Source organism: Gadus macrocephalus, chromosome 7 (assembly GCF_031168955.1).
Source record: "Gadus macrocephalus chromosome 7, ASM3116895v1".
NCBI lineage: Eukaryota > Metazoa > Chordata > Actinopteri > Gadiformes > Gadidae > Gadus > Gadus macrocephalus.
The window spans coordinates 24542767-24560125 of record NC_082388.1 but is presented as its reverse complement, the minus strand read 5'-3'; the positions used below and the strand labels follow the sequence as shown (position 1 = coordinate 24560125).

Here is a 17359-nt window from a genome sequence, read left to right as displayed (position 1 = left end):
CACAGCTCCCCTCCCCGAAACGGTCGTCCTCCATCTTCTTGGTTTCCGTGTGGCTCATGCGTCACTTAATTTAGCTTTGGCGTTTCTGCGTCATCGGTTGGTCGTTAAACCCTCCCCTCCATCGCTATATTTTGCGTTCCAACGCGTATCGCCGTGTCACGATGGATTGGCGCCGCTGCTCTGCGTCTGTTGTGTGTCTGAGGTGTTTTTGTTTACGGCTGCACCCAACGCCTAGTATGTGTCCTCCAAGATCAGCAACACCGTGGCGTTATGAGCGGTGGAGAATCTGTGTCATTAGTTTTATGTAGATGGATGGTTCACGATCCGTCGTTGTTAGGCTGGTCATTAGGTGTGTGTGTGTGTGTGTGTGTGTGTGGGGCCACTCGGCATAATGCCTGGCCAGCGGTGGTGGCAGCAGGGCTGAAGGTTTCCCTCCCTGATGGATAACACTCATTAACCGCTTGGGGGATGGGGGGGGGGGGGGGGCGCAGCTTGCTGCTGCCTCAATAGAATAATAACAAGACAGAGCCCCTAACTCCCACTCACCATTATCTCTCTCTCGCTCTGCTCCAGCTGGCGCGCTCTCTCTCTCTCTCTCTCTCTCTCTCTCTCTCTCTCTCTCTCTCTCTCTCTCTCTCTCTCTCTCTCTCTCTCTCTCTCTCTCTCTCTCTCTCTCTCTCTCTCTCTCTCTCTCTCTCTCTCTCTCTCTCTCTCTACCATTGTTGATAGTCCTCTCTCTCTTTCTTCACCATCGCTGATAGTAGTCTCTCCCTTAAGCTCTTAACACCAACGTTTCCCTCCCCGAATCTCTCCTTGTATCACTCTTACCTTACAGCTATCGCTTGCGCTCTCGCTTTCTCCCGGCTCTTGAGCTCGTTATCCGAGTGTATCCCCTTGCCCGCTTCCTCCCTCTTCTTCCTGTATCTCTAGCGTTATTACACTCGGGACGAGGAAGAGATAAAGCACGGCCTGTCTCTCTCTCTCTCCGTCCCTCCCTCCCCACTCGTCACCCATCCTGATGTCTCTTGTAACGCGCGCTGCCGGCTGCGTCCCTATCTGTCCTCCACGCTTCAGAGCGCCTCCGTTCATCGCCGCCCCCCCCACGCCCGCTTCCATCAGCGAGATGGAAAGAGTGTTGACGGGCTAGGGAAAAAGGGGAAGGGGAGTGATGCGAGGGTATTGATCCGGAGACGCGTCCACTGCCTATAGAGAGTTCATACTAACGAGGAGCGAGTTCAGATGTGGCGGCGGCTGCTGCTGTAGAATAGCGATGGTTATCTGGTGTCTGGGGGCGGAGGTGGATAGAGACGTCTTAAGAGAGTCCCAACGGGAAGGGTTGAGGCACCCGTATGTGCTGTAATGATCGTAAAGCGACACCACGTTATTTTATTCTCGGCGGAGAGTAACCTGCCGTTACCCTAGACCCCAGACCGATGAAGCTCCACCACAGATCTCTCTGCAGAAAAGTTATAATGCGTCTGCCCTGCTGCCTTCTGCAGAACCGAGACACTCTCTGCCTCCCTCTGAAGAATGTTTTTGCCACTCCGGTGAAATTCTTCTATTATTACCAGGGCGCTACAGACGCCTTTGTCTTCTAACGGACGATAACGATGATGTAAACCTCAACAGAGGAGCAGAACCGTGTAGCCATTATACGCAATCCCAAGGTTTCCGTTTTATCTCTTGAGTTCGACCCAACAACAAGGGCCTGCTCAAACGTCAGCCACGTCAGCCAGATGGAGCAGAGCGTTGTTTTCGAACCAGCAACCCTCCTCTGGCGGGCTGTCTGCTCGAGCTCCTGGGCTGTGGCGGTGGCCGTCTCCGTGCGGAGTGATAACGGGATGATTTTGTGTCACTGCAGAGCAACGACAACGATGAGCGGCTACAGGTGGTGAGGCTGCTGGCTAAGATGTTCGGAGCCAAAGACTCGGAGCTGGCTGGACAGAACAAGCCACTCTGGCAGTGCTACCTTGGCAGGTGTGTACCAAGTGTGTGTGTGGGTGGATGGCCTTCGAGCAGTGATGCATAGCAATGCATTGCACAAGTTTCTGTTGTTTTTAACTCAATTTGTTTTAATGTGGTTTGTATCGGATGTGCTAAAAAGCCGTCATTGTCGTCATTTGACCTGACAACAAGTGAGAGTGTGTGGTGGGGGCTGACCTTGTGTCAGTGGTCGCTGACCTTGGGTTAGCTGCGACTGACGTGTGGCGCGGGTTTTCCCCCAAGGTTTAACGACATCCACGTCCCCATCCGGCTGGAGTGTGTGAAGTTCGCCAGCCACTGCCTCATGAACCACCCCGACCTGGCCAAGGACCTGACCGGTAAGCCTCTCCTTCAGACCCACGCTCGGACCGACCGAGAGGACTACCATGACATCGGGTAGTCGTCCCCACAGTGCCTGCACATGGCTGTTGGCGTCTCCGCTTGGTCTGTTGGGGCAGGATAGAAGAGTCGTTAGGATGTTTGACTCCCAGCCCAAATGTTGTGCGTTTGAACCCCTGAAGTTGCTTTCTACTCGTAGGCACCCTTGAGCAAGATACCTGACCTAGTAGGTATCTTGTGACTCGTATCGGTAAAAGAAAAATCACCAAGTCACTTTGGGTGAATCCACCTGATAAACTATATAAAGTAAATCACACCATCAACCATCTGTGTGACGGTACAAACCGTTTTGAAGCCACGGAATGACCCTCACCCCCACACCCTTCTCCTCTTCCTCCCCCAGAGTTCCTGAAGGTCAGATCCCACGACCCCGAGGAGGCCATACGCCACGACGTCATCGTCTCCATAGTGACGGCCGCCAAGAAGGACCTGGCGCTGGTGAACGACGCGCTGCTCAACTTCGTGAAGGAGAGGACCCTGGACAAGAGGGTGAGTGGAGGGTCCACCGGTGCATTAAATCAGGACGTGTTATGGCCAGTGGATCTGATTCCAAGCCGAATGGTACGGGGTTCGATCCTCGACATACCTGAAGGCATCGTTAAGCGCGATGCCTAATTCTCTACCTGATCGTTAGGCTACCTGCTCTCTATTCTATCTGCTTGTTAGAATTCCTACTAGATAAATAATTAAATGGTATTGAAGGACCACCACCATTGTGCATTCGCCATACTTCTACTTCCTCCAACTGACTTCCTCTTCCTGTCGTTGTCTTCCCCCCCCTTCCTGTGGCGCAGTGGCGCGTGCGTAAGGAGGCCATGATGGGCCTGGCCTCCATCTACAAGAAGTACTCCCTGCAGGGGGAGGGCGGGCGCGACGCCTCCAAGCAGATCTCCTGGATCAAAGACAAGCTGCTGCACATATACTACCAGAACAGCATCGACGACAGGTGGGCCACAGAGTCCCCCCCTGGGGGTTTGGGGAGGGGAGGGTCCCGGTTCCACATTGGAGATCCAACTGGGATTTTAAAGGGTCCAACGCCGTCTGTGCTACGAGCAATGCTTAGAATAAGATGTGTTACCCCGACAAGTGGATTGATTGATTTGTTCCGCTTGAGCCTGCAGCGTGAAAAAGGGTTCATGGCTATGCTATGCTATGTTTGACTTGATTTTAAAGTCCTCACTTTCCGATCTGTTTGAAATTATTTAAGTACTCTCTATCAGATCATTGTATTGAATTAGTTGCTACAGAATATCTTGGATCAATAGACCTGGAGACTGTATAGCCATGGGTTACTGCTGCTATAGTTGATCGCTAATCGATCTCAAAGCACTTCTATTATGATGTGCAGAGCTTCCTGGGAACAAGAGTGTTAGTTTAGAGTATGAAAGTCCCTTTCATATTGTTTTGTATTTCCCCTTCCTGGTGCTTTGTTCTGGCGGTGCGGTGGTTGGCTGGGGATACACTTTTGACCTCGTTATACCGTTTCCTGTTTGGTCTCACTCTGTGTTCGCTCCTCTTCCTGTTGTGCTGTGATTGGCCGGGCCCAGGCTGCTGGTAGAGCGGATCTTCGCCCAGTACATGGTCCCCCACAACCTGGAGACCTCCGAGAGGATGAAGTGTCTCTACTACCTGTACGCCACGCTGGACCCCAACGCCGTCAAGTGAGTAACGAGCGCTGTACCCCGAAAAATGACTGTACCCCAAAAAGCTACTGTACCCCCATATACAACTGTACCTCCCCAAAAGCTACCTTACCCCCAAAAGAAATACTGTACCCCAAAAATCTACTGCACCCCCCCAAAACAACTGTACCTCCCCAAAAGCTACCTTACCCCCCCAAAGAAATACTGTACCCCAAAAGGCTACTGTATCCTCCCAAAACGACTACCTCCCTAAAAGCTACCTTAACCCTCAAGGACTTCTGTACGCCAAAACGACTGTACCTCCCCAAAAGCTACCTTACCCCCAAAGATCTACTGTACCCCAAAAACCCACTGTACCCCCCCCCAAAACGACTGTACTTCCCAAAAAGCTACTTTACCACCCCAAAGAACGACTACCCCAAAAAGCTACTGTAACCCCCAAAACGACTGTCCCCCAAAAATGCTACCTTACCACCCCAAAGAACTACTGTACCCCAAAAAGCTACTGTACCCCCCAAAACGACTACCTCCCCAAAAGCTACCTTAGCGACTGCCGCAAAAACTACTTTGCCCCCTCCAAAAATGACTGAACCCCCGCCAGAAAGTTACCGTACCCCCAAAAATGATTTTACACCAATAATCACTACCGCACATACATGCAACACACCAGCTGCAACAACACACTACGCTACCCTCGACTTCCAGAATCACACATACACAGATGAGATGTGGAGAACACAACACGTTTGGTGTGTTCTAACACCACTCCTCTCCTCTCCCTCAACACCTCCACCTCCTCCTCCTCCTCCTCCTCCTTCTCCTCCATCCTCCCTGCAGAGCTCTGAACGAGATGTGGAAGTGCCAGAACATGTTGCGACACAACGTCAAAGACCTGCTAGACCTGGTCAAACAGCCCAAGGTAAACCTACCTCGTTGGCATCATTTCTTTATGGTCCAGTGTTGCATCTCTAGAGATCAATTTGCTCAATATATGTATCTGAGCATGTCTTTCTATGAACCACATTAATAATGATATTTATTGTCTCTCCCACAGTCTGACGCCTCCAGCAAAGCAGTGTTTGCTAAAGTCATGGTGATCACCAGTAAGTGAACAGGCTCACTCCGCACACTGCATAGCGTTGCCCTTGCTTCAGCTATTTAATATTTAATAATTGAAAGTGTGTTACTAATATGTAGCTGCTACAATCTTTTTTTAATAATAGAGATCATAATTGTTTGCCGTGTGTGTGTTTGTAGGGAATCTGCCAGACCCCGGCAAGGCCCAGGACTTTGTCAAGAAGCTGGCCCAGGTCCTGGAGGAGGACGAGCGTATCCGAGACCAACTCGAGACCCTGGTCAGCCCGGCCTGCTCCTGCAAACAGGCTGAAGTCTGTGTGGTGAGTCCCCCTCAACCCTCTGGGGTCAATTTGGTTGTAAAGTGAGAATAGATTCTTCCAATCATAGTGTTGTGTATCGCCCTTTTGTCTGACGTTACATTTTTGCGGTGCAAACTTTTTTAAGTCATAGAATTGCATGATGCATAACGTGCTGCATGAGTAACGCTGGCATGTTGTGTATTCATTCCCATAAAGCCTTGTTTTAATGTGGCGCGTTCACATGCGTTGTGCGCCGTTGTGCGACCGAGCCGCTGTGTCAACACACTGAGCTCTCAGTGTTTGTGTTGGTTTTGATTCTGTTCCAAAGTAAGCGGAACAGAGATGAGTCTAGTGTGCGACAACGTTGGTCCGTTATCTCAGTTTTATGGTGCACTCAGAACTCCTACCTGTACACCACACTGTATGTCCGAGTATACTGAAAGGGGGAACTCTGCACTGATATCTAGGGCGTAAGAAACGATGCAAGTCTGTCGAGATCAATACTGTGGTTTAACGGTTAACGAATAGCTGGGTTTTGCAACGTGTGTGTGTGTGTGTGTGTGTGTGTGTGTGTGTGTGTGTGTGTGTGTGTGTGTGTGTGTGTGTGTGTGTGTGTGTGTGTGTGTGTGTGTGTGTGTGTGTGTGTGTGTGTGTGTGTGTGTGTGTGTGTGTGTGTGTGTGTGTGTGTGTGTGTGAAAAGCAAAAAAATATTGGTTGGTTATATGGCCTGGCCTCTTAGCCAAAGCTCTGCAAAACCAGTTACTAGGAGAGTTTCTTGAGGTCAGTGGCAAAACTAAGAAAGCAGCAGGCAGGATCACACTACATTCACCGCCCCTAAATCAGAATTGAACGAGCACAGTCAACACAAGTAGGGGCACAACTAAATAAAATGGAGTATGATGTGTGTGTCAAGAGAAATTGGGTGCAGCATGATATTGTAAATGCCTGCCAGCCTTTATAGTAGGGATGCACCGAAATGAAAATTCTTGGCCGAAACCGAAACCAAATATACTGAAACAGTTGGCCGAAAGCCGATACCGAATGTGGCTTTTGCTGTTTTTCAATCATTTTGCTTTAATTTTGTCACCATTGCATAAATCAAACAATTAAATGTCCTTCATAAACTTTTTGGTCTTGCTTTTCAATAAAGAAAATCAATTACAAATTTGATGCAAAATATTTATTTAATGCTGAACGTTTTCTAACATTCCAGCAGACCTTATAGCAAGAATTTAAGAACAATGTACCCTTAAATAAATTAGTAAAAAAAATGTTTTAATCAAAAATAAAAATGTTTGGTGTATTCTTTTCAGCCTTTTTACTCCTTCGGCCGAAACCGAACATTATGTTTTGGGCCATTTTCGGCCGAACATTTTCGGTGGCCGAATATTCGGTGCATCCCTACTTCATAGGCCGCGTGTGCGCCTGTTGTTTTTAACGTGATGTGTTGCCGTGTGCGTTCTGCTCCCCCTCAGAGGGACATCACCAAGAAGATCGGCAGTCCCAAGCAGCCCAGCAACCCCTTCCTGGAGATGGTCAAGTTCCTGCTGGAGAGAATAGCCCCCGTACACATCGACACGGAGTCTATAAGGTAAGGGTACCGAACTACTGGAACACGGTCTACTAGGTAGAGGCTTGTAGACTGGGTACCCCCCAGCCTGTTCTGCCGGCGAATTGAATTCGCCCTGCAGCAGGGGCTGGAGAGGAGAAATACTTCCTTCCTGTTTCCGATCCGCTTTTACTGGAGCCAATCCCCAAGCTGGCTTTCCCCCCCCCCCCCGCACGCTATTGGCTGGATTAACATAACGAAGACAGGGAAGCAACGGCAAGCAGCCATTCGCGTACAGAGTCGGTTGAACTAGGCCCGTTGATCGCGATGACCGCAGCCTCCCCAGACCAACGTGCAATCTACGATTTGAGCTTGGTCGGGCAATAGCCAGGCTAAGAGTCTTGTACTCTTAATACAGAGTCCATAAGACGGGGCTCTGTGTTGCTGGTGCATTTCAACAGAATCCATTTCATCGTAGGCGTGTCTGGTCTCTCTCCGTCCAGAGTTATTTCCCCCCTCGAGGTCTATCGCCATCTCTCCCACTGCCCTGGCAAAGCGGGTCAGCAAGTCGATAAACAGCTCTATCCTCATCTCACTCCTCGACGCCTCTGTCTCTCCCTCTCTCTCAGTGCCCTGGTAAAGCAGGTCAACAAGTCGATAGACGGCACCGCGGACGACGAAGAGGAGGGAGTCCCCACAGATGAAGCCATCAGGGCAGGGCTGGAGCTTCTCAAGGTAACGCACGCGTTAACTGGCACACCTGCGCACACACTCTACGGCCGCACAATGAGGACAATAATAATTGGGATTATTTTTGCTGCTATTGGGCTTTTTTTACTGCGCTTAATAGATTTAATTAATCTGCTGTGGTGCCCAATGTATACAATATAAATATATATAAAGCAATTGCTGAGTTGACACTCTTTGTAGTGTGTATTAATTTAATGGTTCGACACGATTATTCGTTTTAGAAAAATGTTCTCATTTGATTTTGAATTGAATTGCAGAAGTGATAAAAAAAAAATTGTTCTGTGTGTACAAGATGCTTGAGAGAAATGTTCCCCGGTGAGATTCATTGAGTTGTTTTGAATTTGAATTGACGTCTGACCACAAGGGGGCAGAAAACCCATTCAAAATGCATCAGAAAAATCCCCCCCTGCATTTCACCACATAGAGCAAAACCATCGATGGAAGCCACACTGTAGGTCTATAGTGTGCAGAGATTTGTTCTGTTTATTTTGGTGTATATGAAAGCGAGTGCGACGGTGTGTGTGTATAAATACATCGAACCCAGTCAATATATTGGAGGTATTGGAGAACGATACAGACTCGGCGACAAAACATAACGTCAGTCAAACTCCACGGCAGCCTTCGACAGAAAAGAGGATGTACCAAAGTGTGACCAGTCTTCCCGTTTGGTGCCACTGCAGAGCTGATGAAACCTGACCCACTGTGTGACTATCCTGTCCTCCATCTCCCCCCCCCCCCCATCAGGTGCTGTCGTTCACCCACCCGGTGTCGTTCCACTCGGCGGAGACGTTCGAGTCCCTGCTGGGCTGCCTCAAGATGGACGACGAGAAGGTGGCCGAAGCGGCGCTGCAGATCTTCAAGAACACGGGCAGCAAGATGGAGGAGAGCTTCCCTCACATCAAGTCGTACGTTCGGACCCCCCCCACGCCCCCCCCCCCCCCCACCCGTCTTCTGTTTGTTTAGACCTGAGGAAGTCCACGATGTTTGGGTTTTCAACGGTTTTAGTGAGAGCTGTCTGGCCTTCAGCCAGATCCTGGGCAGTCGCCCCATGTATCAAATCAGCTGTTTTTTCCTGTCGGTTGGGGTCAGCTGGGTTTTAACGTCCCACCTGCTCCCCCTAGTGTCCTGCTGCCGGTACTGCAGGCCAAAGCCAAGCGGGGGCCCCCTCGCCAGGCCAAGTACGCCATCCACTGCATCCACGCCATGTTCGTCAACAGAGACACGCACTTCGCCCAGATCTTCGAGGTCAGTCCCCCTCACGGCTCTGCTTTTGTTCTTCTCTGAACACAAATACAGCAAACAAACAAGGATTGTGTTGTTATGTGTTTGTGGAGCACTATGTCATAAAAAACCTTTCGATCCACTCGTAGAACGTGTTCAGTGAAGTTTGATTAAACCCATTGGGGTGAGCGTTGAACTATTTGTTATAGTGTCATTACAATTTCTCCTTTTATAATGAAATGTTTTATGACCGGTTAATGTTTTATTCTTCATGTAACTGAATATATTTTCGGCCTTTAGGCTCAACCTTCATGTATCCTAAATGTCAAATGTTTTTTGGGCTTAATAACGCCGAGATTCACATGCAAACCTTTCTTTAGGCCAGTATTCTCACAAAAAGCCACTTCACAGGAATCCTTTACAAAGGAAATCTTTAGTATTATACAGGGAGAATAATAAGGCATCCTTAGATCATGATGAACCTCACCGGCCGGCAGGAAGTGGTTTCTTTTGTAAATGCTCTATTAAAGTTTGGCTATCAAGACAAACTTCTCACCTTTAACACAAAACAAAATGAAGCGCCCACGCTTGAGCTCAGAGCTGCCCTCAAGAATTCAGACGACCCTGGGTGAGCTTCTCTGTTATTGACACTGACCCAATAACCCTGTCTTCTGCTCCGTCGTCTCCCCCCGTCCCCCCCGTGAAGCCCCTGCACAAGGGTCTGGACCCGGCAAACCTGGAGCAGCTGATCACGCCCCTGACCACGCTAGGCCACCTGGCGCTGCTCGCCCCCGAGCAGTTCGCCGCCCCGCTCAAGTCCCTGGTGGCCAACTTCATCGTCAAGGACCTGCTCATGAACGACCGGGTAGGCCCGCGGGGAACCGGGGGGTCTGTAGAGGGGCACCGGGGGGTCTGTAGAGGGGCACCGGGGGGTCTGTAGAGGGGCACCGGGGGGTCTGTAGAGGGGCACCGGGGGGTCTGTAGAGAGAAACCTGGGGGTCTTTTAATAGGCTGAGTGCGTTGTTGTTTTTTGGAAGGTTGTGATAACCTTTCACAGATTGGAGATTAAAACAAAGAATTCTGTTGTGGTTTTACGGGGAGAATCTAAACAGACTTCCTCTCTCCGTTCTCTCTCTCTCTCTCTCTCTCTCTCTCTCTCTCTCTCTCTCTCTCTCTCCCGTGTCCTGCCCGGGCAGATCGCTGGCAAGAAGACCACCAAGCTGTGGGTGGCGGACGACGAGGTGTCTGCGGAAACCATGGCCAAGGTCTGAGCCCAGCCCTGCTCTGCCTCCCTCCGTCCCTCTGTGTCCCTGTGTCCATCTGTCCCTTCTGTGTCCCTCTGTCCGTCCCGCAGACCAGCCTGTCCACACAGCTAGAGACACGACTTAAGATCAGACATCACACTTTTAAGAACTGTGCCTAGTATCCTACATGTTGCTTGTGATTGTTTGGTCTTGGAGATAAGTCAAATAAATGTTTGCAATGTCCTTGCGTTGCATTGTTGGACCCATTGTAGTTACCTGTTGTCATAGTCAGCTGACATGGTGTCAAATATGATGCTTGATAGTGCAGTGATGTGATGGTTTATATGGCAGTTATGTGTTGGTTTATATGACGATGATTTGATGTTTTTCCTTCTTGAGATTATGGGATTGTTTATATTGAATCTATTTGATGGTTTATCTGGTGTGAATGTGATGGTTAATATGGTGGTTATGTTTCCTGGTTCATATCCACTGCATTAACCTGATGGTGTATGTTACTGGTTCAGATCCAGGGCATTAAGCTGATGGTATGTGTAACTGGTTCAGATCCAGGGCATTAAGCTGATGGTATTTGTTACTGGTCTATATGTTGATGTTGTGTGTTACTGGTTCAGATCCAGGGCATTAAGCTGATGGTATGTGTTACTGGTCTATATGTTGATGGTGTGTGTTACTGGTTCAGATCCAGGGCATTAAGCTGATGGTATGTGTTACTGGTCTATATGTTGATGGTGTGTGTTACTGGTTCAGATCCAGGGCATTAAGCTGATGGTGTATGTGTTACTGGTCTATATGTTGATGGTGTGTGTTACTGGTTCAGATCCAGGGCATTAGGCTGATGGTATGTGTTACTGGTCTATGTGTTGATGGTGTGTGTTACTGGTTCAGATCCAGGGCATTAAGCTGATGGTGCGGTGGCTGCTTGGGGTGAAGAACAACCAGAGCAAGTCGGGGAACTCCACCCTGAGGATGCTGACCGCCATCCTGCACAGCGACGGAGACCTGACGGAGCAGGGCAAGATGGGGTAACACACACACACACACACAGACACAGACAGACACACACACATGCTGCACGTCAAAAATGCAGACAGACGGTTACAAATGGAAAGCCTGAATCATGTGGAATATTTATTACACCAATAAAAAATGCATAATGCGTTGGACAACCGACGTAAATTATGCATTTATGCTGGCGTTCTCTTAAATGATAACTTTCATTACCATCACTCCTCTCTTCATAACTTTCATCTCCTCTATACTGCTTTACCTGCCCCCAACTGACCACCGCTCTATGCCCCGCCCCCTCTGACCGCCCCTCTCTGTCTGCCCCGCCCCCTCTGACTGCCTCTCTCTGTGACCCCGCCCCCTCTGACCGCCTCTCTGTGACCCTGCCCCCTCTGACCGCCTCTCTGTGACCCCGCCCCCTCTGACCGCCCCTCTGTGTGACCCCGCCCCCTCTGACCGCCCCTCTCTGTGACCCCGCCCCCTCTGACCGCCCCTCTCTGTGACCCCGCCCCCTCTGACCGCCTCTCTCTGTGACCCCGCCCCCTCTGACCGCCTCTCTCTGTGACCCCGCCCCCTCTGACCGCCTCTCTCTGTGACCCCGCCCCCTCTGACCCATTCTCTCTGTGACCCCGCCCCCTCTGACCGCCTCTCTGTGACCCCGCCCCCTCTGACCACCTCTCTCTGTGACTCCGCCCCCTCTGACTGCCTCGTTCTACCCCGACCCCTCTGACCACCTTTTGTTTGTGACTCCGCCCCCTCTGACCGCCTCTCTCTGTGACTCCGCCCCCTCAGGAAACCAGACATGTCGAGGCTGCGTCTGGCGGCGGCGTGCGCCTTGCTGAAGCTGGCCCAGGAGCCGTGCTACCACGAGATCATCACCCTGGAGCAGTACCAGCTGTGTGCGCTGGTCATCAACGTGAGGCGCTGCACACACGCCTCCTGTCGGGGGATTGTATGAGTGTTGTTCTCTAGAGGGGCCGTGCAGCTAAAGTGGTTCAGTGTGTGGTTTTATGTTCTGCAAACAGAGCCCCATGGCTTCCTGAGCTCGGTCGTGTCCGGGCCAGACGGGGTTTCAGAACTTTATTTCCTGTAGCGCAAATATCATCAGTGGGATCTGATAAGGGCCAGGAAATTAAACTTACGGAAGACACACAGAGACATGTATACACACAGTGACACACAGGGACACACACACACAGACATGTATTACACACGCACACACACACAGTGACACACAGCGATGCACACAGAGACACGTATACACACACACACAGGGACACGCACGCAGAGACGTATACACACGCAGAGACGCACACACACAGACACGTATACGTATACACACACACACACAGTGACACACGTATACACACACTGAGACACACACACACACAGAGACGGAAAGACACTGTTTTCTGAGCCTCTGGGTTAAACTCATTCCCCTCTCTCGGTCCATTTCCCATCTGTCCGTCTGTCCCTCTCTCTGTCTCTGTCTGTCCCTCTCTCTGTCTCTGTCTGTCCCTCTCTCTGTCTGTCCCTCTGTCTGTCCCTCTCTCTCTGTCCCTCTGTCTGTCCCTCTCTCTGTCTGTCCCTCTCTGTCTGGCCCTCTCTCTGTCTCTCCCTCTCTCTGTCTCTGTCTGTCCCTCTCTCTGTCTCTGTCTGTCCCTCTCTCTGTCTCACTGTCTGTCCCTCTCTCTGGCTCGCTGTCTGTCCCTCTCTCTCTCTGTCTATCTGTCTGTCCCTCTATCTGTATGTCCCTCTCTCTGTCTGTATGTCCCTCTCTCTGTCTGTCTGTCCCTCTCTCTGTCTCTCCCTCTCTCTGTCTGTCCCTCTATCTGTGTCCCTCCCTCTCTCTGTCTATCTGTCTGTCCCTCTCTCTGTCTGTCCCTCTCTCTCTGTCTGTCCCTCTGTCTGTCTGTCCCTCTCTCTCTGTCTGTCCCTCTCTGTCTATCTGTCTGTCCCTCTCTCTGTCTATCTGTCTGTCCCTCTCTCTGTCTATCTGTCTGTCCCTCTCTCTGTCTGTCTGTCTGTCCGTCCCTCTCTCCCTCTGTCTGTCTGTCTGTCTGTCCGTCCCTCTCTCTGTCTGTCCCTCCCTCTGTCTGTCTCTCTCTCTCTGTGCAGGACGAGTGCTACCAGGTGCGTCAGTGCTACTCCCAGAAGCTTCACCGGGGGCTGTGCCGGCTGCGGCTGCCCCTGGAGTACCTGGCCGTGTTCGCCCTCTGCGCCAAGGACCCCGTGAAGGAGCGGCGCGCCCACGCCCGCCAGTGCCTGGTGAAGAACGTCAACATCCGCCGCGAGTACCTCAAGCAGCACGCCGCCGTCAGCGGTGAGCGGGGGGGCTCCTGGGAGAGCGAGTTCTTATTGAGTGACTCAGTCTGGGATGTGTAGTTCTTATTGAGTGACTCAGTCTGGGATGTGTAGTTCTTATTGAGTGACTCAGTCTGGGATGTGTAGTTCTTATTGATTGACTCAGTCTGGGATGTGTAGTTCTTATTGAGTGACTCGGTCTGGGATGTGTAGTTCTTATTGATTGACTCAGTCTGGGATGTGTAGTTCTTATTGAGTGACTCGGTCTGGGATGTGTAGTTCTTATTGAGTGACTCAGTCTGGGAGATGGAGTTCTTATTGAGTGACTCAGTCTGGGAGATGTAGTTCTTATTGAGTCAGTCAGCCTGGGAGATGGAGTTCTTATTGAGTGACTCAGTCTGGGATGTGTAGTTCTTATTGAGTGACTCGGTCTGGGATGTGTAGTTCTTATTGAGTGACTCAGTCTGGGAGATGGAGTTCTTATTAAGTGACTCAGTCTGGGATGTGTAGTTCTTTTTGAGTGACTCAGTCTGGGATGTGTAGTTCTTTTTGAGTGACTCAGTCTGGGATGTGTAGTTCTTATTGAGTGACTCAGTCTGGGAGATGGAGTTCTTATTAAGTGACTCAGTCTGGGATGTGTAGTTCTTTTTGAGTGACTCAGTCTGGGAGATGGAGTTCTTATTGAGTGACTCAGTCTGGGATGTGTAGTTCTTTTTGAGTGACTCAGTCTGGGAGATGGAGTTCTTATTGAGTGACTCAGTCTGGGAGATGTAGTTCTTATTGAGTGACTCACTCTGGGATGTGTAGTTCTTATTGGGTGACTCAGCCTGGGAGATGGAGTTCTTATTGAGTCAGTCTGGTATTTGTTGTTTTTCACTATCTTGGCCCGAAAGAGTAAGAGGACGGTTCTGGAGCGGCAGTCATGTTTAACCGTGAGGGACGATATAACGAAGAGAAGCACGAAATGTTTTTAGAACAGAACATTAATACTTGGAATAGAGGAATCCACTTATGTATACAAAAATCGAGATCTCTTGTTAAATAATTCAAAGGATTTTTTCACGTTTCGTGAATAATTTTAGTCTAACTTTGTGTGTGTTGGTGTGCTCTAACAGAGAAGCTGTTCTCTCTGCTGCCCGAGTACGTGGTTCCCTACGCCATCCACCTGCTGGTCCACGACCCGGACTACGTCAAGGTCCAGGACCTCGAGCAGCTGAAGGAGATCAAAGAGTAAGGCTCCCCCTTTTCCACGCTCCCCTTCTTCAGCCTCAGGTCTTCGGCCAAATGAATTGTTGCACCTTTATTACCGCTCAAAATAGGGATCGACCGATATATCGGTCGGCCGATATTATCGGCCGATATTCGCGTTTTTTACGTGTATCGGTATACGCGGCTGATTTTCGCCGTTTTTAATTTTTATTTTTTTTTTTTACTTGTTCTACCTCACCTGTTTTTAATATTTGTTAAATATTGTTCATCTACTTGTTCTTACTTGTTCTACTTCACCTGTTTTTACTATTTGTTAAATATTGTTTTTTATATTGAAGTTCAATAAATGTTCCTTTAATAAAAAAATAATAATAAAAAAAAAGGCTCAAGAAAATCGGTATCGGCTAAGGCTGATGAAAAAATATCGGTATCGGCCCTTAAAAATCGGTATCGGTCGATCCCTAGTTCAAAATAATAATAGACATGCTTCTTCTTTTGTATAATAAAAATAAATAAAAAGAATGCCTCGAAAAAAGCTGAGATGCATCACGTCAGAGATTTAGACCCAATCCCATTTCTACCCCTTCCCCTTACCCCTTCCCCCTTGTTCTGAAGGGGGAAGGGGGGAAGGGGTAAGGGGTAAGGGGTAGAAATGGGATTGGGCCCTCAAATGAAGCCAGATCGTGGGGGAGGTGGCGGCAGCACTGCCTCCGTGTCCCCTCTCGCCCGTGCGGTGGTCCTGACGGCCGCCTGCCCCCACCTCCAGGTCTCTGTGGTTCGTGCTGGAGATCATCATGGCCAAGAGCGAGAACAACAGCCACGCCTTCATCCGCAAGATGGTGGAGAACATCAAGCAGACCAAGGACGCCCAGGCACCCGCCGACGCCAAGATCAACGAGGTAGAGCCCCCCCCCCCCCCCCCCCCCCCCCCCCCCCGCGCGCGCGCGCGACTGGCCCCACCCATGACTGGGCTCCCACGGGCCGTGTCTGGGGGGTACCGCTGCGACAAATGCAAGCGGGCGACCTCCCCAAGATCAAAACTGTAAAACGAGATGAATGAGTCTTGCAGCGTAGCATGAGAGTGAATTATTTATTGAGTAATGCATCTGTCGGATCATATCAGAAAATCGATGTCTAAATCAATTTAATCTAATCTGGTCGTTTTCTGTGTCTTAGTTTGCAGACGTATTGGAGAATATCTAAATGTGTGTGTGTGTCTGCCTCTCTGCGCGTTAGAAACTGTACACGGTGTGCGACGTGGCCATGAACATCATCATGTCCAAGAGCACCACCTACAGCCTGGAGTCGCCCAAAGACCCCGTCCTGCCCTCGCGCTACTTCACCAAGCCCGACAAGGTACGACGCCGCCCTGCTGGGATCCGGGGGGGGAAGTGACGCTCAGACCTACTTCCTGTTAGGGGAGGTCAGATGCGCTCTGAGGTCAACGCCGACAGGTCTGTCTCCGGCCTGCTGTGAAGCTCGGTGTGGACGTTAAAGGTCCCATATTATCCCACCAGGTGTGAGTGGGATTAGCCGTTTTGAAAGTCGGCCTCTTAGTGACATCACAAGTGGGTCCACTGGGTAGGCTGGTAGGCTGGTCGGCCTCCCACAGCTTGGTGGTCTTCTTGCCACATGGAGAGAGACGGAGAGGAAGTCAATTTACAGTATCGCCGAGAAACCACCACAGAATTCTTCATTTTCCATTCTCCAACACGCATCTAGGTGGACACGCCCACTTGGGATGTCATTGTAACTTGTAATGGCTATTCTCACTCACACCTGGTGGTATGATATGGGACTTTTAAGCAGGAGGTTTCATTCCAGGCACTGGGAGGAGGAGTGGACATCAGTCTGTGTGATGCAGAGTGCTTTGTCTTCACTCGGGGCAAAATCACAACCACGATCCTCCACGTTAAGTTAGTGGTCATAAGATGGACAAAGATCGTTCCGGGTTAGAAGAAGGGGGACGAACTGGTTTTGATGAGTGTGATTAGGATATCGTCTGTGTGTTTCGTCACGTCACGTTCTGAAGGGAGCGCGACTCACCCTCTCCTGATCTCCGTTTCAGAACTTCAGCAACGCGAAGAACTACCTCCCGCCGGAGATGAAGTCCTTCTTCACCCCCGGGAAGGTATGATCCCCCCGGAGGCTTTCCGCAATCTTTATACCTCTTTACATTTTATTGATTAATACCTTTTTCATAATCTTTTTAATGCATTTTGGCGCAGGCAAAAAGTGAGACACTCGGTTGAGACCGCAGAGCAGCCGGTACATTTAAAAACAAGCACAGGTTGCTCTGAACATGTTATTGTAATGTTAAAATTGTTAATTAATGTTAACGTGAGTATTAATGTTGAACTCGCCTGTGTTATCCAAGAGCCGGTACATACAACCAGCACACGTTGCTCTGAACGTGTTATTGTAATGTTGTTGATGTTGAACTCGCCTGTGTTATCCCCTTCCTCTTCCTCTCCCCTTCCGCTCCTCTTCCTCTTCCTCTCCCCTTCCCCTTCCTCTCCTCTTCCTCTCTCCTCTCTCACTCCTCTCCTCCCAATCCCTCTCCTCCCCCTCCCTCTCCCCTTCCTCTCCCTCTTCATCCTCTTCCTCTCTCCTCCCTCTTCCTCTCCTCTTCCTCTCTCCTCTCACTCCCCA

The 17359-nt window shown here is 50.1% G+C and overlaps 1 protein-coding gene across 1 annotated transcript in view; it reads left to right on the top strand.

The window, feature by feature from the left end:
- Nucleotides 1-16929, top strand: part of LOC132461429 (sister chromatid cohesion protein PDS5 homolog B) — a 17785-nt gene extending 856 nt beyond the window's left edge. Inside the window, exons 3-23 of the mRNA XM_060056515.1 lie at nucleotides 1849-1977; nucleotides 2227-2321; nucleotides 2726-2871; nucleotides 3177-3328; nucleotides 3930-4043; nucleotides 4863-4944; nucleotides 5080-5128; nucleotides 5283-5422; nucleotides 6877-6992; nucleotides 7580-7685; nucleotides 8445-8605; nucleotides 8822-8945; nucleotides 9628-9786; nucleotides 10118-10186; nucleotides 11075-11211; nucleotides 11987-12110; nucleotides 13313-13517; nucleotides 14614-14728; nucleotides 15474-15606; nucleotides 15944-16063; nucleotides 16776-16929. Of these exons, the coding sequence (XP_059912498.1) occupies nucleotides 1849-1977; nucleotides 2227-2321; nucleotides 2726-2871; nucleotides 3177-3328; nucleotides 3930-4043; nucleotides 4863-4944; nucleotides 5080-5128; nucleotides 5283-5422; nucleotides 6877-6992; nucleotides 7580-7685; nucleotides 8445-8605; nucleotides 8822-8945; nucleotides 9628-9786; nucleotides 10118-10186; nucleotides 11075-11211; nucleotides 11987-12110; nucleotides 13313-13517; nucleotides 14614-14728; nucleotides 15474-15606; nucleotides 15944-16063; nucleotides 16776-16844 (2545 nt within the window). The 3' untranslated portion in view covers nucleotides 16845-16929. The remainder of the gene's footprint in view (nucleotides 1-1848; nucleotides 1978-2226; nucleotides 2322-2725; nucleotides 2872-3176; nucleotides 3329-3929; nucleotides 4044-4862; nucleotides 4945-5079; nucleotides 5129-5282; nucleotides 5423-6876; nucleotides 6993-7579; nucleotides 7686-8444; nucleotides 8606-8821; nucleotides 8946-9627; nucleotides 9787-10117; nucleotides 10187-11074; nucleotides 11212-11986; nucleotides 12111-13312; nucleotides 13518-14613; nucleotides 14729-15473; nucleotides 15607-15943; nucleotides 16064-16775) is intronic.
- The last annotated feature ends 430 nt before the right edge of the window (nucleotides 16930-17359 follow it).